The 22,983-nt window shown below is 33.7% G+C and overlaps 1 protein-coding gene across 2 annotated transcripts in view; it reads left to right on the top strand.

The window, feature by feature from the left end:
• ABCE1 (ATP binding cassette subfamily E member 1) overlaps window positions 1-21,276 on the top strand; it is a 28,854-nt gene extending 7,578 nt beyond the window's left edge. For both annotated transcript variants that reach the window (XM_020898246.2, XM_020898247.2), the window contains exons 3-18: window positions 1,115-1,200; window positions 3,546-3,643; window positions 4,658-4,775; window positions 5,143-5,280; window positions 5,443-5,512; window positions 5,723-5,819; window positions 6,666-6,755; window positions 11,381-11,502; window positions 14,220-14,441; window positions 15,393-15,452; window positions 15,551-15,609; window positions 17,030-17,140; window positions 17,225-17,367; window positions 17,479-17,601; window positions 19,145-19,256; window positions 20,755-21,276. In XM_020898246.2, the coding sequence (XP_020753905.1) occupies window positions 1,115-1,200; window positions 3,546-3,643; window positions 4,658-4,775; window positions 5,143-5,280; window positions 5,443-5,512; window positions 5,723-5,819; window positions 6,666-6,755; window positions 11,381-11,502; window positions 14,220-14,441; window positions 15,393-15,452; window positions 15,551-15,609; window positions 17,030-17,140; window positions 17,225-17,367; window positions 17,479-17,601; window positions 19,145-19,256; window positions 20,755-20,802 (1,697 nt within the window). In that variant the 3' untranslated portion in view covers window positions 20,803-21,276. The remainder of the gene's footprint in view (window positions 1-1,114; window positions 1,201-3,545; window positions 3,644-4,657; window positions 4,776-5,142; window positions 5,281-5,442; window positions 5,513-5,722; window positions 5,820-6,665; window positions 6,756-11,380; window positions 11,503-14,219; window positions 14,442-15,392; window positions 15,453-15,550; window positions 15,610-17,029; window positions 17,141-17,224; window positions 17,368-17,478; window positions 17,602-19,144; window positions 19,257-20,754) is intronic.
• The last annotated feature ends 1,707 nt before the right edge of the window (window positions 21,277-22,983 follow it).

Here is a 22,983-nt window from a genome sequence, read left to right as displayed (position 1 = left end):
CCTTTTCTAAAACCAGTTTGAACATCTGTAAGTTCACGGTTCATGTATTATTTAAGTTCATTGACTGTAAAATCAAACCAGTGTTCAAATTAGTGAGAGTCTTACAGTTCTACAAAATCCTATAGTTACTTTAAGTCATGAAGAAAGAACTACCATGATGTTTGTGTTTGATAATCTTTTTGAAAACAGCTTAATATGAATGACTGCTCATGAGCTTTTGCTACATTTTCAAGATTAAATAAATTCTCAAAAATTCAGAAGTGGTAGTCTTTAAAGGCTATGCTAAATAATTGTTACTTTAAATATACTAGTGAGAAATAAACTCACTAAATCTTAGAAGAAACTTTAGATGTCATGTCTTACAGTCTACTGTGCTATTCAGAAATGCAATTATTGGTATTCTTAATGCTAAATTTAATTTAGTCTGTGGGTTAGATGCATGTCTTTGGGGAGCTTTCCTGATCTAGCTAATGTATTTCAGTCTCCTGTCAGGTGTACATTACCATTGTGAAGGCATATTTTGTGGATTAACTATTCAGGTTAATCAACTTTTAGGATCAGTAATAGTAACCCCTGGGACTTCCCTGGTGGTCCAGTGGCTAAGACTGTATGTATGCTCTCAGTGCAGGGAGCCATGGTTTGAACCCTGGTCAAGGAGCTAGATCCCACATGCCACAGCTAAGATCCAGTGCAGCCAAAGAAAAAATAAGTAAATATTAAAAAAAAAAAAAGAAGTAATCCACTCCAGTATTCTTGCCTGGAAAATTCCATGGATGGAGCCTGGAGGGCTGCAGTCCATGGGGTCACAAAGAGTTGGACATGACTTAGTGACACAGTCAATGACAACAAATACTTTAACCAGCATCTTCTTTTAGTAAATTAAAAAGCATATTAGTCACTTCTGTCTTGCATGACGAATATTCATATAAGTAAATAAGTTCAGCAGTCTATCCATACAAAGCACTGATTTAAGATGTTATCTCAAATGTATTTCTTTTTGTGATCTTTGAAAATTTGATTATGGAAATTTGAAACCAGAATTGCTGAAATAACAGTGTTGTCAGAAAATTAGACTATCAGAAGAAATGACTTAATTCTGTCTTTTCCTTTGCAGGAAAATTATGCATAGAGGTTACCCCCCAGAGCAAAATAGCCTGGATTTCTGAAACTCTTTGTATTGGCTGTGGTATTTGTATTAAAGTAAGTGGTATTTTATTTATTGTATTAAATTGTAACCTAAAAATGAAATCTAAAAATTCTGAATGCATTATAACTGTTCTAAAGAGCCAAGTGTGAAACAGAGAAAAAAGAATACAAATTTAGAAAAATGATTTTCTTATATCGGTAATAGTATTGCAGTTTCAATTAATTAAGCCACCCCATTTAAATGTTATCCTTTAAAAATAATAATAATAAAAGTTATCCTTGCTGTATGTAATTTTGTAAAGCCATTTCCAACCAAAATTAATTTCTCTTTTTCACCCTCCTATGAGAAGAACATTCTCCAAATCTTTACCAGAACTCTTTGGGAATATAAATGCAAAAAATGAGTCATATTATATATTATTTTTTTTCAAGTCTGTTCAATTTTAAATTCACACTTTTAAATAAAAATGAACACAGCCAAAAACTTTTCTTAGTTTAACGTAATCCTGAAGTGCTGCTTTTGCTGTATTCTTTTATTGTTGAATTTACCCCAACAGTGTAGTTTTTCAAAATACTTCAGTTTTTGTTATATTGAATAGTTTAATTAGGACTTTTTTCTAAGAGTGATGGATTTCCAACTTTGGTTCTTAAAAGATATTTAGGAGCCAGAGTATAAAGTTCTTAAATTCGTTATTTTTTGTTTGCACATAATATATTTTAGAAAGGACCTTTCCTGGAATATGGCTACCACCTGTTATTTTTTCTAATTAGTCTCAAGTATATTTTAAATTGGCTTCTGAATTTTCAGTTAAGTATACCGAAGTACCAAGCTTGATATCTGAAAGCATTTTTTCTTCTTTTGATAGTATAAACAGGAGACATTTCTTCCAGCAAGTATTTTTTGCCTGCCAATGTTGTGGGTGCTGGAAATCTTATTTTGAACACTATATTTGATTTTATTTTCTTTCTTGGGCTACTATAGAATATTGAGATTCCAGAATTTGGGTATGTACTCCATGGCAGAAAAGATACTGATGTAATTGATCTCTTTGGGGAGCAGGGTAGTGTATACTCCCTGAACACAGGATATTTGTAATGCAGCATGTATGTGAACAACATAGATATTTTTTCTTTGAAGATTAAGAGAAGTTTAAATTACTTGCCGCCTATAAGCATTTTATGTACATTGATGGAATAATAGAGAATTCTGTAAATGGCAGTGACTATTTGTAAAAAAAAAAAAAAAAATCTTGTGTAAGGAATTAAACTTTTTGTTAGAGGTTGATTATTTTGCTTGAAAGTAAGAGTTTTGTTTTTTAAACTTCTGTGTTCTTATAACTTAGAAAATGGGAATTCACTGAAATCTTTGTATATAGACTTTTGAATTAGTTCCCTAAGCTCATTGAACAGTTCTATCAAACAAATTTCTAATCTGCATTTATACATTTTGCTTGTACCCTTTTGGTTTTATCTGTACTTCTGAGGAATTTTTCTAGCCACATTACCGCTCTTAAATCACCTTCCAGTTTTTACCATTCTTGTTCCTTGGGCATTTATCTGATTGACAGTCACCATTTGAATAAGTTTTTCTATGAATAAATGTTTTTCTTTTTATGTGAATTTACTCACTTGGAGTATGAACATCTTTTTCATGTGGGATGGTTAAAAATCACAATGGTCCTTGCTCTGCAGATACTACGCTAGCTGTTGTTGAGACATACATAAATAGACCAAAAAATGTACAAACCATGACCTTAAAGGACTTTACAAAGTTGAAAAGGAAGCATACAGAAGGCAGGAAGAAGGAAATAAAGGGAAGACATTTCTCATTGACTGTATATGAAATTGTACACTCAATAGAAAGAAAAGAAAGACAGCACCAAGTATGTCTGACTCTTGCGATCCCATGAGCTGTAGCCTACCTGGCTCCTCTGTCCCTGGGATTCTCCAGGCAAGAATACTGGAGTGGGTTGCCATTGCCTTCTCCAGGGGAACTTCCCGACCCAGGAATTGAACCCAGGTCTCCAGCATTACAGACAGAAGCATTACTGGCTGAGCTATGCCAGATAATCAAGTTTTATCTTGCTCTTAACCTTCTTTTATCTAATAATATTTTTTTTTAAATGCAAAATTCTGTCTCCAGGTCTGTAAGGTTTTTCACTAAGTGTTAAACAGATTAAATCTCCAGCATTTTGCCAGTTACTAAGGGGAATACAGATTTATTAGATACAATTCTTGCCTTCAAGTAACTTAACTTTTTTAAGGAAAGGAAGTGAAACAGTTCTGTGAAACTCCCACATTTGGAAAATTAATTATAAAAACTTCTTAATCTATTCGTTTTAGTTATGCATATACTTCTAAAAATTAACAGAAACTTAATTCTTTATTTTAAATAACAGAAATGCCCGTTTGGCGCCTTATCAATTGTCAACTTACCAAGCAACTTGGAAAAAGAAACAACACACCGATATTGTGCCAATGCCTTCAAACTTCACAGGTATATTTCCAAGTCAACATTCTTCTTTACTTCAGTCAAGAGTAAAATACATTTGAAATTTTCATAGAAATACAAAAATGGAAAAAAAAAAGTGGTAATAACTTTTGCATCTACTAAAGCAAAATATAATATTATAACATCATGCAGAATAGCATTGTATATGTCAGTGGTTCATTCAGGCTGACATTAAAATTTCCTGAGGGTCTTTTTAAAACTACTCATGCCCAGGTAATTTCAACCCTGTTGAATTACATCTTACTCTGGATGTATAGTCTGGACGCAAGTTGAAAAGGCTCCCAGGTGATTCTAATATACAACTGGGATGAGAATCATTATTGTTATAAAATCCTTCTCCCCAAAATAATTTTGGGACCTTGTGTTGATTTTATTTATCTATTAATCTCATGATCTACAGAGAATATTTCCCTGAGCTTCAACATGTACTGTTACTGACAGGCATTCTTTGAGGTTTTTAATCTGTTGAACACTAGTATTTTGAATCTGGGAGTCTAGGTTTAACTAATAAAAAGGTATTTCTCAACCTGCCAGCTTTAAGGGGCCCTACTGCAGCAGGGAGTATGAAGTGGAATATTTCTGGTTGATGTGGCACTTCTCTCCTTGTAAGTAAATGGCAGGGCAAAAAAAAAAAAAAGAAGGAAAAAGACTGTGAGGTTGCACCTGCTCTGCAGTTTTGTACCAAAGCATTTTATTGTACATTAAAACTGAGCCTTATATGTGAAAAAAAATTGTTACTTTAGACTTTGAGTGAGAGTTGAATAAATAAAATTTGGAGTAATATTGGTCATGGATGCATTTCTAACAATTAACAGTTGAAGTTAATCTTGGCTGCTGCTTTTGGCTTTTCCTAATAGCCAATAATATCTGGCATATTTCTCTTTTGGCTTATTAATGAGTGTGTGTGGCGTGCAAGTGCATCAGAAGACATCGTTCTGGTATTATTTAGCTTTTTCTACCTAAGTGAGTTGTTTCATTATTTTTGTACACTTGTGACAGGTTGCCTATTCCTCGTCCCGGTGAAGTTTTGGGATTAGTTGGAACTAATGGTATTGGAAAGTCAACTGCTTTAAAAATTTTAGCAGGAAAGCAAAAGCCAAACCTTGGAAAATATGATGTATGTATTACCACCTTTTAAAAATGAGTATCTTGGGTCAGTTTTATGAGGCTATGAAGGAGAGAGTATGTGTGATTTTATTTTTTAGTGTTCTTATTTTCAAGATTATTTGTGTAATTAATGCTGAGAAACTATAAACGAAACTCCTTTTTAATTAAAAATGTGTTAATGCTACTTAATTGATAATTCTAAGATTTTGTAAGCTGTTAGGAAGTGGTATTCCTTGATTTGAAAAAAAATCCACCTCTGGTGTTATTAGTATGTTAGAAGCAAAAGTATTCTATTTGTATGTATGTTCTATTTTGTATAACATTTATCCTCTTTCTATTATATTACTAAATTCAGATAACTATACATACATTTCTAGGATCCACCTGATTGGCAAGAAATTCTGACTTACTTCCGTGGATCTGAATTGCAAAATTACTTTACCAAGATTCTTGAAGATGACCTAAAAGCCATTATCAAACCTCAGTATGTAGACCAGATTCCCAAGGCTGCAAAGGTCAGTTGCTTTTTAGGAGATGTATAGTGGGTATTACAAATATTGGTGGACATATGAAAGATAAATCAAAGTAAACTTGTTTTACTTTGTGACTCTTCTTAATGTTGAAGGGATTAGTATTGAAGGAAAATAATAGTAACTGTTACTAATATATTGTGACAGGGGACTGTGGGGTCTATTTTGGACAGAAAAGATGAAACAAAGACACAAGCAATTGTATGTCAGCAGCTTGGTAAGTGTTTATTTTGTGTATGTGTTTTAATAGGCCATGAACTTAACTCATAAAGATTGATATCTTTATATGGATTACTGAAATAAATGGGAAAATCTCTAGTAATTGTCATACTTTCAGCTGAAATATTCAAATGCTGGATGATTTGCAATGCACATTTTGCCCTGAAGAGGTAAAATAGAATAACATTAAAGACGATTCCTCTTACAGATTTAACCCATCTGAAAGAACGCAATGTTGAAGATCTTTCAGGAGGAGAGTTGCAGAGATTTGCCTGTGCTGTCGTTTGCATACAGAAAGCTGATATGTAGGTTACTTTATATTCTTGTAAATCTTATCCTTACTTAAGAGTTTTTATTTATAATGCTACTAAAAGAGCAGTGGTTTGGATAAATTGTTAATAATAGAAGTAGTGAATGTTTTAACTTTTGAGTTCAGATGTTGAAGCAGCTGTGCATCCATTGCACATTCCCCTTGTTACTCCATCAGGGTTAAAAACTTCACAGCGTATGAATTCTAGAGCTTTTTAATATTAAGTCAGGTATTTTGTAAACTTTTTATACATAGGAAGATTATTTTTTTAAGATGTAAGCTCTCCAGCCAGGCCAGCAAGGTTTTTAATAGTTGAAGTGGAACATGAGGTCTTTAAGGTTATCCTAAATCAGGGTGGCGTGCCATGTGAGAGACAAATGTAAAGGCGAGTTTCCTTCCTACCTTTTAATGCCTCTCTTTTCCCAGATATTTTTTGCTCTCATCTTTTTCTACACTTCTACGCTGGCATCCATTGCAGGCTAGTAAAGTATTCTGTAATTCTGTGCAGGGCCCTCCTTTCCAAAAACTGTTTGCTTTAGTGCAATTGACTTCAGCCAATTATAAGAGAAGGACTCTGAATTACTTTGGAATGTATCAGAATAGTTTTCGTGAGGAGATAACAGTTTGTAAGTTAGCCTAATCTGCAAGTCTCTCCCCAGACTTGATATGCTGTCCTGCTCTTCATAATTTCTTCCTTCTACTTCTGAACAGAATACAGAAGTTTTTACCGTTGTGGGATTTTTGTTGTTGTTAAATCAGAAATATTTCAGTGCTTTAACATGCAAGATAGAATTATCATCATACTTGCCTTTCATATTATGTTTGCTTTTCTTTTTCATAGTTTCATGTTTGATGAACCTTCTAGTTACCTAGATGTCAAGCAGCGTTTAAAGGCTGCTATTACTATACGATCTCTAATAAATCCAGACAGGTAAGTAAGATTTGGCATATGCCTGTACTGTTATGTTTGAAAAGTTTTACAGATTTTTAAAGATTCAGCACCAGAACCATCAATGTCGTATACATGTGCATATATTCCATCTTGGTTTTTGAAGCTATCACTTGAACTTAACCTTCCTCTGTCTAGAACAGAAATTCTTAATGCAAGATGCATTTACTACCATACCTGTTTGCAGGGAGCCTAAGAGTACTCTGTAGTGGTATGCAAATTTTTGACATATTTTTATGGATTTCCAGGAAGCAGATCCTTAACTTTTGTCAGATCCTCAAATGGATATGTCACTTATACACATCATTTAGAACAGAGAGATTCTAGTTGTCCCAGGTCTCTACTGAGCATAAAAGAGTTCTTAAAAATGTCTTCTTAAGGAGTCACAACATCATGTATTCGTAGGATGCTGTTGTAGTTTGCAGAGTTTTAATATCTGTTATCTCATCTGAGCCTTATTAATCTTATAAGTTAGAATCTTTAGGTGGTATTCCCATATTGCAGATGAAGAAGTTTAAGGTCAAAAAAATTCTAGGTTTCGAATTTATGATATGGCAGGACTATGACCAGAACACAGGGCGTTTTTCCTGCCTAGCATTTTCTGTTCCTCTCTTTAGTAGTTGATTTCATAACTTCTTTCATAAAAGAGATCCCTGGGGCTCAAAAAGCAAACAGGGAACTATCCCCTGTAATTACAGGGGAGAGACAGGATGTCTTTCTTGGAGGGCTGTGCTTCTCTCTGTAGTAAGTCTCGAGCTTTAACCACCCTTTGTGGGCAGGTGGCAGGGCCTTCTTTTGAATTATCACACAAAATGCCAGGACTCTCAAACAACTGCTTTCTCAGCAAAAGAGTAAACACATGAGGATGTCAAGGAAACATACTCCTGTCACTCCGTGAGAGCCTTGGGAATTAGAGGGATGGTTCCCCTTCAGATCTGTTTATGGACTGCAGCTCACATGGATATGGAATTGAAATTTATGTAATCAGGGATGTCTAAAAACCCTCCATGCTAAGAAAGTAACACAGAGAGTCCTGGAATCTTGAGTTCTATGGTACATAGACGACACAAATATAAAAACACTCTAGAGGCATATGCTCTCAACCCTGGTCACACAGGATTTCTACAGGTAAAGACCAAGAGCTTTAAACCCAGAGTTATAAATAGTAGAAGGAAACTGTACAAGTGAGTCAGTAAACACAACAAACAGCAGGATTTAGATCTTCAAGAGCTAAGTGACATTCTCAAAGAGACTATAAAGTAATATTTAAGATAATTCAAAACATAAAGATTTAAAGCTCTAAGAATATAATACTACAAAAAAGGTAATAGCTGAATGTTTAAAAAACCCAAACAAATCTAGAAATTAAAAATACAGTCATGACACTGAAAACTCACTGGACAGATTAGACAGGTTAGGGACAACATAAGAGCATCAGAAACTTTAAAAGTTGACCTGAGCAAGCTACCAGAGTACAACAGAGAATGAGACGGAAAATCAGGAGGGAGATTCAGGGACATGGAGAATAGAATGAGATAGAGAACAGAATGAGAAGATGATTACATATGTCTTTATAGGCATCTGAAAAATAAAACTGAAAGGATAATGGCTGGGTATTTTCCAGAGTTGAAAAACTTAACTCCTTAGATTCAAGGAACAAATGATTCCTGTACATACTTTGAAGTAAAACTTAGAATATCAGTAATAAAGAGACAGCCTTAGTTGAGGTAAATGGTGACCATAATTTTCACTCCATGCATAGGTCAGGGCATTATAATAGGCTCTTTGGGAAATTGTTGCTGCTGTTTAGTCACCAAGTCATGTCCAACTCTTTGCGACCCCATGGACTGTACCCTACCAGACTCCTCTGTCTGTTGGATTTCCCAGGTGAGAATACTGGGGTAGGGTACCATTTCCTTCTCCAGGAGATATTCCTGACCCAGGGATTGAATGCACAGCTTCCTGCATTGGAAGTTAGGTTCTTTACCACTGTGCCACCCAGGCAGAAGCTCCTTTGGGAAATGTAAGATTATAAAATGCAGTCCCAATATTCAGGGACCTTAGGATCTGTAAATTAAAGAATACATAAGTAGAGAAATAAAAGGATAATAATTTAAAACCAGGTGACATGTATTCACTCAAGTCACTACTTTCTTCGTTATGAGAGGGCAGTACATAGTGGTAAAAGGGATAACATACCACAACAGATTAGATTGACAAAGTGAAGAAAATGATGGTTAGGTGTTTTCTCAGTTGTGCTGGGTCTTGATTTTATAGGCATAGGGTCAAAATAATCTCTTTGTAGTGATAGACTTGATAATAAAAAGTTTCAGGAAGTATGTCTGCATTCTGAAATTCTATGATGTGTCAAGGCACCCATTCAGTCTTTAATGCTGTAAAAAGATTTTGAAGATCATATCCTCCACGAAACAAGAAATAGAGGATGAATTAGTGAGAGGAACACTAATGCAAGAGGAAGATTAAAATCCAACAGATAACCCAAAATTAAGTGTAGGGTATACATTTTCACAGCATAGATTTCTCATTATGCTGTAGATTATTGTTCCAAACCCTCTGAAAATAGAGTGAGTCTTCTAAATACTTTTTAATAACATTTTGGACTTCTGCATAAGATTCATATGAAAGTAGGGAAAGCAGGAGGTGTGACATTTTTTTTCTTTTCAAAAGTACATTAAAAACCACTAGATAAAACTATGCTGCCATATACTGGGCCTTGAAGAATTCAGTGCTAAAGCAGAGAATTATTCCAAGTAATGGAACATTGCCAGTAAAGATACCAAGGCAGGATAAGTATTGGCTCACTTGGGTGATCTGCCATTTTTATTGATGCTTACCACTGTTCAACAACGGGGAAAAGTTTATTTATTTGCACTTTAAGAAGGGTGATTCTGCTGGAGGTAGAATTTGAGGTGAACCTTAAAGAGTTACATAGGACTTCAGCAGATGAGGATTTTAGGCAGGAGACCCTTTCGATCATAGACTAGCCCTTACACACACAGAGATAGAAGAGTAGATTATTCAGGAAACAGATCCATTTTTCAGTATATCCTATATACAGATGTAATAAAAGAGTTTACAGATACTGTTGTTCAACTCAAGATTTTCTGACTTTACAGTGTTGTGAAAGCAGTACATATTCAGTAGAACTATACTTCAGATTTTGGTATTTTTTTGGTCTGATGATGCTGAGCAACAGTAGCAAGCCACAGCTTTCAGTCAGCCACATGTTTAGAGAACAGACAGCTGGTACCTTTACAACCATTCTGTTTCTCACTTTCAGTATAGTATTCAACACATTACATGAGATAGTCAACACTTTATTTTAAAATAGGCACTGTATAAGTGTTCTGAACACATTTCAGGTAGGCTAGACTAAGTATGGTGTTTGTTAGATTAGGTTAAGTATGATGGATTTATCAGAGTGTAACTTTATAAATTGATATCTGTAGTAGCTATAGTTTTGGAAGGTCTTAACGTCTAAGGATGTTAAATTTGTTTCATCTGGAACTAAGAGCTTTATCTGGGGCCCTGAAGAAAAAAATGAGATTTGTTAAAAGCATATAGCAATGTTAAATGGAAATATGACACCTGAATTAGAATCTCGATAGAGAAAGAAAACAATGAATTAGACATGCTTGGCAATTTAAACAGTATATCATTGTGAATGAAATTGAGTCAGTTTTTTTGGGAGTAATGATTTTGTTAAATGATTAAATGATTTCATTAAAATAAAAATATGGCTGGTTTTTATACAGAAAGCTGATTAATTAAGGTGGAATTTGGATTTGCAGGCCATTGCTTTTTGAAAATCTTAAACTGAGTTGAATAGGAATGAAATACTGCATAAAAGCTTTCTGACTATTATTTATTTGCCTGATAGTTTCTACTAGAAGTACTTTTTTCTTACTAATTAAAAAGTCATGTCCTATTCTGTCCCATTTATTAAGTGCTCCAGTACCCACACTAACCTGTTTCCTTCTTGACTTTCATAGGTTTTTATCACCTGTAAAACATTTTGCTATGTAGTCTTTTTGGTATTGTTTCATATCAATTCCTAGTCTCCACAGCTAATATCAAAGTTCTCAGGTTCAGGATTATGTCATATTCTCTATGCATCCCCTGTTACAACTATATTGCAACTAGTGTGGGATAGTACAAATAGAAGGGTTTAATACATAAATTGAATAGCATAGTAAACAATTTAGGTCTATTATAATTATATAATTATTTCTGCTTTGTAAAGTTTAAAAATGCTTTTAAACATTTTTAGTTAAACATTTAGTAAAAAAATTTTTTTATTAACAAAACATTTATTTTATATATTCGTAAACTTTCATGTTAACTTTTTTCTTTTAGTTTAGGAAAACAATTTGAAATATGAACATTGATTAGAGTCTTATTCCAAGAAAACATTTTATAACTTGCTTAATGTGATCTTTACAGTTAATTTTTTTTAATGTATTTATCTTCCTAAAATTTCCACTATAGTTTTTTTAAAGCTATGTAAATGTTTTGATTATAATTAAATATAATTTTAATTATATGTTATATTACATTTTTAAATAAAAATCTATATTGACTTTCAGATATATCATTGTGGTGGAGCATGATCTAAGTGTATTAGACTATCTCTCTGACTTCATCTGCTGTTTATATGGCGTACCAAGTGCTTATGGTGTTGTCACTATGCCTTTTAGTGTAAGAGAAGGTAACTTGAAAAACTTTTCACAATGCTCTTTCACATTAATGCTTAGAAAATGTATTGTTGATACTAAGTAAAGTGTTGCTGTCATATTACTTATCCAAAACTCTGGCCTTAAGAAATTTAATCTCACCATAGAATATATATATATAAGGTTATATATGCCAGTTGTTAAACATAACCTATTTCTTTTTGGAGAAGTTTTTGTTGTGGCTAAAAATATTCTATCAGTTTCACTATTTATTTGCTATACTAAAATGTTCATTTATATTTTGGCCTCTATAGCATCCCTATATTATTAGTCATCTTCAGCTTTATCTTTGACAGGCCAGTACCGGTAGGAAAACTCTTAAAATTCATTTAGTGCTCATCTTGTTTTCATGTTTCAAATTTATCTTTAATCTATATCCTAAGTTTGTGGAACTAGGGTTATCCAAAAGTCTAATAAAATAGTTAAATATATTATAGTCTGGTGAGTGACTAAAATTCTAATACAACAGCTCAGTATGTGTATTTTCACTTATCCCTGCTACTTGCAGGAAAGAGGGACTGTCTCTCTTTTCCATGTGTTTTCCCTACCTAAGCAAGTTAGGCAAAAGTAAAAACTAGCCTACCACTAAGTGGCTCCTGAAGCAAAATCAGTACATTCTCCACCTGGTATGCCTTCTTCCTTTTAATTTCTTTCCTGTTTTCCTTCACAGCTTCCTCATTCCTATTTTTAGTTTCTATGTTTCTTCTCTCCAGCTATGCCTTAAACTGATAATCTAGACATGAAAGTTCTCCTTAGTCCATATCTTGAAAGTCTGCCATATTCTATAAGATTAATCATGGAGCCTTATAGTTCCCTCAGTTGGACAGACTTTTCTTTTTTTAAAGCTATAAAAAGGGTATAAATAGTTTAAGATGTGGGAAAGGACTTACTATCCCTTATCTACCTATATATTTGAGATAGATACTATCCATCTGTTGAGATAATATATTTTAAGAAATAACTTGTGAGATTGCCCAGTTTTCTTACCAGTAGTCTTAAGAGATGATAGCAGAAGCAATTACTGTTTTATTCTCCTCAGTTAGCAACTAATATCAGAGCATCTACTTTGTGCCTAAAGTATTAAGTTCTAGAATCATATTGATAATAACAACATAGATACCTGGCAGTCACTTTTCATAATTCTAGTTAGAGAAAAGCGAAAGTCACTCAGTCATGTCCGCCTCTTTGCAACCCCATGAACTATACATATACAGTCCATGGAATCCTACAGGCCAGAATACTGGAGTGGGTAGTCTTCCCAATCCAGGGATCAAACCCCGGTCTCTCGCATTGCAGGTGAATTCTTTACCAGCTGAGCCACAAGGGAAGCCCTGAAAGTGAAAGTCTCTCAGTCGTGTCTGACTCTTTGTGACCCATGGTTGCTAATTCTATATAACTATATAATTCTAGTCAGAGATGCCATATCTAAAGCATATGCTAGGAAATAGTTCCTGGTGAGGTTTTAATGTACCGTATCCGTAAAAACTATTGAACTAACAAGCTACACTTAATCTTTCTGCTTTCCTTTAATATGCTAAAATTAACACCTTACATGTAAAAGCTCTTTATGAACTATAAAGGAATTTTAGCTTGAACTCATTTTTAAATTAAAAAGAGAAACATTGCAGTTGGAGTGTATAAAGCTGATTTGTTAAATTTTTTTTGCACAAAGTCACTTTGAGCTTTTGTTTTCTTACCTAATGGATTGGTCAACTGTACTAAATGATCACTTAGATTCCTTTGAGTTTATATTTTTATTTAATGTTAGGCTTTAAGTTTTTAACCTCACGTTATTGTTAATGTGAATTCTTAATTCTTAAATGGCTTAAGATTAAAAATGCTAATTTGGGCAGAATAAATGGATCTGTTGATTTGTTCTGTCAGTATATATTTATTAAGCACCTGTGTTCTAGGCTGAGAAGGCCTAGATTTGGTTCTTAATTGCAAATGAAATGAATGACATCCTAGACTTTCTTTCAAGACCTTCTGAAACTTAAGCTACTGTTCTTCTGGCACACATAGTAAACACAAAGACAGGTCTTCGTTTCCCAGATGACGCGCTTTTCCCTTTCTGTGCATCTGCCACTGTGGCTCTTAGCAAACATGTACCAGTATGTTAGTTTTTGTTTGGTTATTAAAATCTGTTTAGATTATGTTGTTTGCACAGTGAAGCCAAGGAAGATTCAATGAAGTTCTTAAAAATCTGCAAAGCTAATCTGAAAACAAATGCAATAAATCATAAATTCAGCATATGGTTATGTCTCACATGAAAATGAATACTTATAACTTAAATTCTTAACTATTTTATTCATTTTATATCAGTCTGTGAAAATACTCTATTTTACTTGTCCCTTTTTAAAGAAAAATTACAATTTTTTATTTTAAAATACAGAATAAATGGTATCAGAGCCTTTCACATAAAATCTGATGGAAAATGTTTTATAAAAATCACATAATAATGAAAAGATGTGCTTTGTATATGTGTTTGTATATATAGGCATGTATGTGTGCATGAATTAAACTTGGTATTAGGTACGTGAAACACCATGTCGTACTGCTTGCTATGTAAATCTATGTATAGATTACTCACAAGAAAGCCTAGGGTTTGGTTTTTATATGATAATTTATTGCTGTGGGAAAAGTTGAGTCTTTAATTGATCTTTGCTAATCTATTTCAATAACTTTCCAATAGGCATAAACATTTTTTTGGATGGCTACGTTCCAACAGAAAACTTGAGATTCAGAGATGCATCACTTGTTTTTAAAGTGGCTGAGACAGCAAATGAAGAAGAAGTTAAAAAGATGTGTATGTATAAATACCCTGGAATGAAGAAAAAGATGGGAGAGTTTGAGTTAGCGATTGTAGCTGGAGAGTTTACAGATTCTGAAATCATGGTGATGTTGGGGGAAAATGGTAAGTCTCCCTTATTCTGTGATATTTGAAAGTTGATTCTGTTTATCCAGTAACTGAGTTTTAATTACTTTGAAAATTTTTGACTCAGTTATTTTATAGGTCTGGGAACTAGGTTGAATTCCTATATTTCTCAGTGTGGTTCACATTTTGTGGCACCATATTGTTTAATTTGTCATTTAATCAAGTTTATACTTCTTATTTTATTAACCTTCAGTGAGAATTAGATCTTTTCCTAAGCTGGTTTTTCTATGTATATATTGATACAGATGACATTTATTCATCCTAGAAACTGACCAGAAAGGAAAGAATTGGTAATTCTAAAGCAGTCTAGTTTAAAATGTTTTCCTTGCAACTTTGTAAATAGTTATATGACTGACATTTTTAAATAATAGGTTATTATCATAGTTATGAGATGATTTTGAGTGCTACTGATTTTGAGATGATTATGAGCTGATTTTGAGATGATTTTGGAATTTTATGCTTACAACTTACAAAACTGTAGAAGAAAAAAACTTTCTGAAGATTGTTGCAGTATATCAGTCTTTAGTTAATATATTAGTCTTTAGCTTGGTTGCAATTAAATATTTCATGTTAAATGGCCTTTGTGATGACAGTGTCAATCATAACAGTTATTGTCCTGTTTTAACAATAAATTGTGTTCATCGATACTTTAGCTAAAAAAGTCTTTCAAGAACTAACCCAAGACTTTATAGATCCTTTTATTAAAATGGCAATTATAACCTTTAAATAGTATATATTCCTCCTAATGAATTTAGAATGATACTTGAGAGGTGGATCATGAAAGTTCAAGTAATTTTCTATATAGCCTTCAGAATTCTGTAGTGTCAGTATATTTTTTCAAAACTAGTTTTCCAGTTACAACCCAGTAATGCATAGTGATTTACTCAAAATGTGAAACATTTTTCAAATCAATTTGATTTGTGTTGCCAGGTACTGGTAAAACAACATTTATCAGAATGCTTGCTGGAAGGCTTAAACCTGATGAAGGAGGTACTGTTGTAGTGTTGTTTTTTTTACTCTTTTCCATGTAGTAGACTCTAAAGATCTGAGCAGTTTTCAGTGTCTTATTTATTTGCATTATTTTGCAGGGGAAGTTCCAGTTCTAAACGTCAGTTATAAGCCACAGAAAATCAGTCCCAAATCAACCGTGAGTTATACTGGTATTTTTTTTTTATTATTATTAAAGAAGAATTTATATGTATATATACCTAGAGCATTACTCTTAAACTGTATCAGAATGTTTCTCCAAATCAGTTTCTGTCCAGGGCCCCCCAAGTTGCCCAGTGGTAGAGAATCCGCCTGCCAATGCAGGAAACAAGGGTTTGATCCCTGGGTGGGGAAGATTCCTGGAGAAGGAAATGGCAACCCACTCCAGTATTCTTGCCTGGCAAATCCCATGGACAGAGGAGCCTAGTGGGCTACAGTCCATGGGGTCACAAAGAGTTGGGCATGACTGAGCAACTGAGCGCGCGCACACAGGTGTAATAAGGTAGCTAAGGAAGATATTAAGACTACTATAGTCCTTAATTTCATTTCCACTACTGGGAAAACTATTTTAAGTCTGTTTTGCATCTTTTTCCAAAATAAATCTTCAAAAGCCTAATGTATTTGGCGGTGCAAATGACATCAGGAAAGTGAAAGGCTACCCACAAGACTGGAGAAACTGTTTGCAAATTATATATCTAATAAGGTACTCATATCCAGAATATATAAAGAACTCGTAAAACTCAATTTTTAAATGCACAAAGGATTTGAATAGACATTTTTCCAAAGAAGGGAAACAAATGGCCAATAAGCACATGAAAAGATGCTTAGCATTGTTAGTCATAAGAGAAATGCAAATTAAAGCCACACTGAGACACCACATCACACCCACTGAAATGACTTCAATCAGACAAGAACAGGTATTGCTGAGGATGTAGAGAAATTTGAACCTTGTAGATTGCTGGTAGGAACGAAATACAGTAGAGCCACTGTTAATTCAGCCATAAAAAGAAGACACTGATATATATTACGATATGGATGAGACTTAAAACATTGTGAAATTAACTTCCTTTGATTTCTGCAGGTGTGGTAATGAACTTATTTATTAACTTCAGTACCTCAGTACTCATATTGAAAATATTTATGATGACTTGGCTTACATTAAAAATTTCATCATTGGTGTTCTCTATAAACTTAGCTTTTCAAGTGCTTAAGACATCTGATGTTCATCCCTGTCATACTGTTGCACATTTTGTGTTACCTCCCAGATTGCCTAAGATTACTTGATACACATATTGACCTTTAGAAGTATTCCTAGTCTAATGATTTCTCCATTGAAGCGGTCATTTATTTCTTTCAGATTTTAAGATTATTGCTTTATTTTTTTTTAGTTGGACATGATGGGTTTTTAATTTTTTAAATCTCAAAACATGCCCTACCTGATAGATAAGTGTCAAAATACTATGGGTATCTGTTGGCAACAAATTGTTACACTTTTGCTGTGTGGCTTAACTTTGTCAAGGTGCATAATCAGAGTAGTTTTTTACTGAAATAAAATCTGAATACTTTTCCCTTAAAAACAGGGAAGTGTTCGCCAGCTACTACATGAAAAGATCAGAGATGCTTACACTCATCCACAGTTTGTGACTGATGTAATGAAGCCTCTGCAAATTGAAAACATCATCGATCAAGAGGTACTCTTAAAATAATTTTTGTTGTTTTATCATTTTAAATGGTGTATATCTCTACATGGTTTACTGAACTTCTTCTGCAAATAGGTGCAGACATTATCTGGTGGTGAACTGCAGCGAGTAGCATTAGCTCTTTGTTTGGGCAAACCTGCTGATGTCTATTTAATTGATGAACCATCCGCATATTTGGATTCTGAGCAAAGATTGATGGCTGCTCGAGTTGTCAAACGGTAATATCCCGCTCGTAAATCTATTACATGTGATCATGTGTAGTAGGTGCTTAATACACCATTTGAATATTTGATGATACAAAACTAAGATTTCAAAATCATGTGTTTTAGTTTCATACTCCATGCTAAGAAGACAGCCTTTGTTGTGGAACATGACTTCATCATGGCCACCTATCTAGCAGATCGAGTCATTGTTTTTGATGGTGTTCCATCCAAGAACACAGTTGCAAACAGGTAAACTATTTCTAAACCATTCAACCTGATTATAAGTTCCAACACTTTCCTAATCAGCATATAAACATTAGTCATACTATTTTAATTTTTAATAAGGAAAACTCTTGAAGTGATTTTGTAACTCCCAAGATTATTCATATACCATCTTTGATAACACTGATTAGAACAGTGGGTTTTAGACTGTGGTATAGCACTGACCCAGGGGAATAAGGATGCAGAGCTTTGGGCCCCTCACCTTCTCTTTCTGGTTATGTTTTGTCTGCTTCCTCACCTTCTCTTTCTGGTTATGTTTTGTCTGCTTCATTATTTGGGTATGTGATTTGCCCAATTTACAATGTTAGTGGTAAAGCTTACTATCCCCTGAATATCTGGTATAAATGTACAGCCGAGTTTAAAATGAATGATTTTACCTCTCCTCTTTTTTTCTTTCATTTCTCCTTATTGGCTTGATAGAGAGCACTTGAAATATAAAGAAGCCTAACTTTCACAATTTATGAGAAAGTTTTTTTTAATGAGAAATTCATTATGCTTTTAGTGCTTAAATTTTATTAGGTTGAACTATATGAAATTACAGATATTCAACCATTTGACTTATAAAAACAGTTAAGTTCATGTGATTACAACGCAATATTTCCTGGTTTAGGGAGGAATGGATTTGCTGTTTGAATAATTCATCCAAGAAATAAAAGTACTTAAGTAAACTTCTTAAAATTCTTTTTAATTTAAAATTGTCAATTATTGAAAATAATGTACTTTGTTAGGGAAATTTCTTAGACTATGTGAAAAGAAAAGTGAAAGTGTTAGTTGTTCAGCTATGTCCAACTCTGCGATCCCATGGACTGTAGCTTGCCGGTCTCCTTTGTCCATGGGATTCTTCAGACAGAATACTGGAATGGGTAGCTATTCCTTTCTCCAGGGGATCTTCCCAACCCAGGGATCGAACCCAGGTCTTCCCCATTGCAGGTGGATTCTTTACCATCTGAGCCACCAGGGGAGCCTTCAAATAATGATCCTCCCTTTGTATTTAAAAAGTACTTGAAATGTTCCACAAGTATGATATGATTTAGGATGATTTTAGTAGTAGTTTAACTAGGTGAGAAAAAATGATTAGTATAGAAATAGTATGGAAATTTTGAAAGGAATTACTACTAAAAATCATTATGTTGTACATAGTCTTTTTAGTGCCAAATTTCTAACATAATTGTACCTTCTCTGTTAAATTTTCTTCTCCCCTAAAAGTCTTAGATTTGAAATTCTGCAATCACCTAATTTTTCTAAAGTAGTACTTTTGGCTAAATGTTTTTTTCCATACCAGAAACATTTTAAACTGTGTTTGTTTTGCACAAAAATACAGCCAAATTATTGAAGCAAAGCCATTTTTGAATATAGATTTATAATATACTGTGATTATACTATTATTGAGATGATTTATGATTGAGGAATTAGAGGAAACAGTTCTTAATATTCTTCTTCCTAAAAAGCAATTAAATTGGGGGAAGGGTAAAAATCAATTGTAATTGATAGATTCTATTTTTCATCCTAGTCCTCAAACCCTTTTGGCTGGCATGAATAAATTTTTGTCTCAGCTTGAAATTACATTCAGAAGAGATCCAAACAACTATAGGCCAAGAATAAACAAACTCAATTCAATTAAGGTATGTAAAAAAGTTATCTCAAATCACAAGTAATTTCTCAGTGTAAATAGTTGAAAAGCATGTTTTGAATTGAAGACTGTGCCATTGAAATGCTGTCACTCCCTCAGTTCTGAGATTGACGTTTTTCGCGTTTAGTTTCTGATGGCAGCTGTCAGTCTGGGGGGCGGCACTTGTGGTACAGCGGACACTGCTGCAGCGCCTCTGAGCCACACCCCTTGTGCCACTTGTGGGGAGGGCATTTGCCACTTAAAGTGTCTTCAGGGAAATTCCACTTGAAGTAGAGAAGGTTTTACAGCTTTTTTACGCATTTTTTGTGCTTACATAAGAACATGATTAAAATGTGTATTTTAAGAGTTTTAAGAGTCTAAATAGTCTTCCTCAGTGAACATTAAATTCTAAACAGTGAAACGAAAAATTTGGTTAAATCTGCAGTCTTTTAATCAGCAGTTTTATTTCCTTTGTGGTATATAAAGTAATTATGCACCCTATACTTGATTTAAATATGGTTTTTAGAAAGCAGTCATTTCTTCATCACCCAAAGAAAAATGAAAACTAAAAAAGTGTTTCTGTGTTTCTAGTATGGCTGCAATGAATGCATCCTTAAAGCATGGCTTCTGCTTCATGGCACTCTAGCCATCGCCCTTTCATATTTTACTCCCCTAGCTTTGCTACTAAAGTGTGAGCCCTTGGAAAGCAAGAGGCACAGTGCATATCACTTATTCTTAAGCACCTAACACAGTGTCTGGATGCCTTTAGCCTTCACTATAATATTTTATTTATAAATGTTTATTCTCTAGCCAGGATAATGAAATTTAAAACTGAATAGTTCCTTAGTTTTGAAAAGTGAATTAAGCAGAAGAAAGGAACTAAATTTTAGAGCACTTTCATAAGAATCTCTTCTGAAGCCTTACCCTTTGTGTTGCCATTTCCTTGGATAGAGACTCAGTTCAGTCCCCAGGTACACTTATTCAGGATAGTCTCTGTATCAGTTCATCTTAGACAATCACACCTGAGTTCTAATAAGGGAGCTGCTAGGCAGATAGATAGGTGGATCATTACTGGCCAGTCTGCAAATGGTACTGGGAAAAATTATTTTTATATGCATTTTGTATACTAGGCAGTTCCCAAACTGACACGGTTACATTTTTATCAGGAGCTTAAAAGGATAAAAATGGAATTTAATAGTTTTTTTGGAAACAGAATTTTGTATAGCAAAATTTTGAATGTGTATTTTATGTAAAGGAATTTTGTGTGAGGTGTACATCAAGGAAGGTGTCTTTGGTAGGTGGTGGAGGTGGGTAGCAGAGTAGTAACCTTGTCTTTGAGCAGCGGGGTGAGGAGTTTCCAGAAGCAGCTGGTGAGCGCAGAGGGGATTGTGTGATGCTGCTGGAAGCACTGGTAGCACTGTGGGAACCCAGCCGGGGCATACGGGAGAGTGGTGTTGCTTTCTGTTGCATCTGTGTTTGTTGATTTCTGTTTGCTTCTCTTTGTTTTTTAGGATGTAGAACAAAAGAAGAGTGGAAACTACTTTTTCTTGGATGATTAAAGTGAATCTGAGAATATTGATAAGCCATTTATTAAGAGAAACATTTATTGGAATTTTTGTCATATAAAATTTAAATCAGGTTTTATACACCACATGCTCTAGAGCTTGAAGTATAATTTACTTACTGTAACATCAAAAGCTAGTTGTGTTGTAAATGGTAGTCTGAATACAGAAAATGCCACTTTTCTGATCTTGATGATAGAACCCTTTTTGTGCATAACATTGTAAAATGAAGACATTTCAAGCATACAAATTACCTCCAGGTTTCCATAATGTATAGAAAGATTTTCAGTAGGTTTATTATATATTCATGTACTAAATGCTGAGCAGTGTTGCCCCTTTTAAAATTCTTGAAAAGGGTTTCTGCACTTAACATGGTTTGCCAAATATGCCATTATAATGAAACTGCCCTTATTTTAAAATCCAGTTGATGACTTCACTGATTAAATTTGATAAATAAACATCAGGATTATATTTATTTGTTTTCAGTCTTTGCATTAAATTGTCAGTATGTTTAGACTTTCAAAGGAAGATTACTGCAGAACACCACTGCTGGAAACAGACTATTACCAACTTTAGCATTGTTTACAATGTTTTTGGTGCTTATAAATATCTTGAGCAAAAAAAATCATTTCAACACACCCTCCTCTTCCTCACCCAAAAGAAAAAAAAAACCTAACTTGATTCTGAATTAGATGTACCATTCCATAAGATTCTATATTCTGTAATTATTCTCAAGGTAATGTCATTCTTTAAACATACCTTTGTGTAATCACTGAAGAAGATTTAGGAAAAAGTATTTTAAAGAATGTCTGTTTCCCTTGAAAGTACAGTACAGGCTCAAAATCTTTATAAAGTTGGTCCCTAAGCACCTATGTGTTTTTAAACTTCCACAGATTTCTGATGGGCAACCAAGGACTGTGAGCCACTTTCCTAAAGGCAACAACACCACCAAGGAGTCCCCAGATAGCAATACAAAGTATCCCTTGGTACCAAATATATTTATTTCTAGGTTTTGAATATAGAGGATATTATCTAAATCTGTTTGACTTTTTTTTTTTTTTTTCTAGATAGTGTGTAGCAGGAGTTCTAAAAACTGATCTAGATTTCTTGAACAGTGGCATACCTGTAGTGTGAAACCACTTTCAAGTATATTTCTGCCTAATGCCCTGAACTGGAACTAACTCATACTACAAGTGGGAAAGGAGTTTAGGACATAGAAAAGCTTTTAGAGCTCCCTGTAAACTACAGAAGCTTTAATTAATAGGCAAACAGTTGGTGGAAAGTGGTTTAACTAAGACCCATTAGGCCTTTTAAAAAATTAATTTATGTGAGTAATCTATATGTTTGTTGTGAAAATTTCAAATATACAGAAATAAATGGAATAAAGAATTATGATTTCCCTTCATTTTACCCTCCCAGACGTTATCAGTGTTTTTAATATATATCCTTTCATGCTTTTTAACTAAGTGTGAATATGTAAAGGGTTTGCTTTGTACATAAATGGGATTATATTAAAATAAGTAGTGCCTATTTTTAAGGATAGGTTAAACTTGTGAATGATTATTCAAATATATTGAATAAAATAAGACAAAAGCTATTTTTACTTATTCTGTACTATGTCCTTAAAAATATTTTTGATATGAGCCCAGTTCTTTCTACTTATTACTGATATAGAATACATATCAATTTATTGTTTTTCATGTAAATGAAAATTTTAAAAAGGAATTCGATGTTACTTAAAATTCTGTACAGCAATAGAAAAGGACTTAAACACAAAGAAGTGTTTTATAAAATCTATTACCAACTCAAATACCTCAGTGCAGATGTTAGCTCTCCTAAAAAGAATGAGACTGCTCAATTATATCATTATATCCTGATTAGAAAAAATTTCTAAGCAAAAAAGCATGGTGCAACATAAGTTTATTATAAGACACCACTATTTATGAAAATACACAAAGTACTAAAATACAAAAAGAGATACTCAAAAACAATGCTTTTGAGAAGGATAACTTGATGGTTAGGAACAGAGAACAAAGGAAACACATAGACACACACGCCTTTTGAATTTTATATTTTGTGCATATCAACTGTTTATAGTTAACGAAGCATGTAGCAGTCTATAAAACTAGTGCATATGCAACTTAACCTAATTTTACACCATAGCATCTTGAAGTCCAG

This window comes from Odocoileus virginianus, chromosome 12, assembly GCF_023699985.2.
Source record: "Odocoileus virginianus isolate 20LAN1187 ecotype Illinois chromosome 12, Ovbor_1.2, whole genome shotgun sequence".
NCBI lineage: Eukaryota > Metazoa > Chordata > Mammalia > Artiodactyla > Cervidae > Odocoileus > Odocoileus virginianus.
This window is presented reverse-complemented; position numbering and strand designations above follow the sequence as displayed.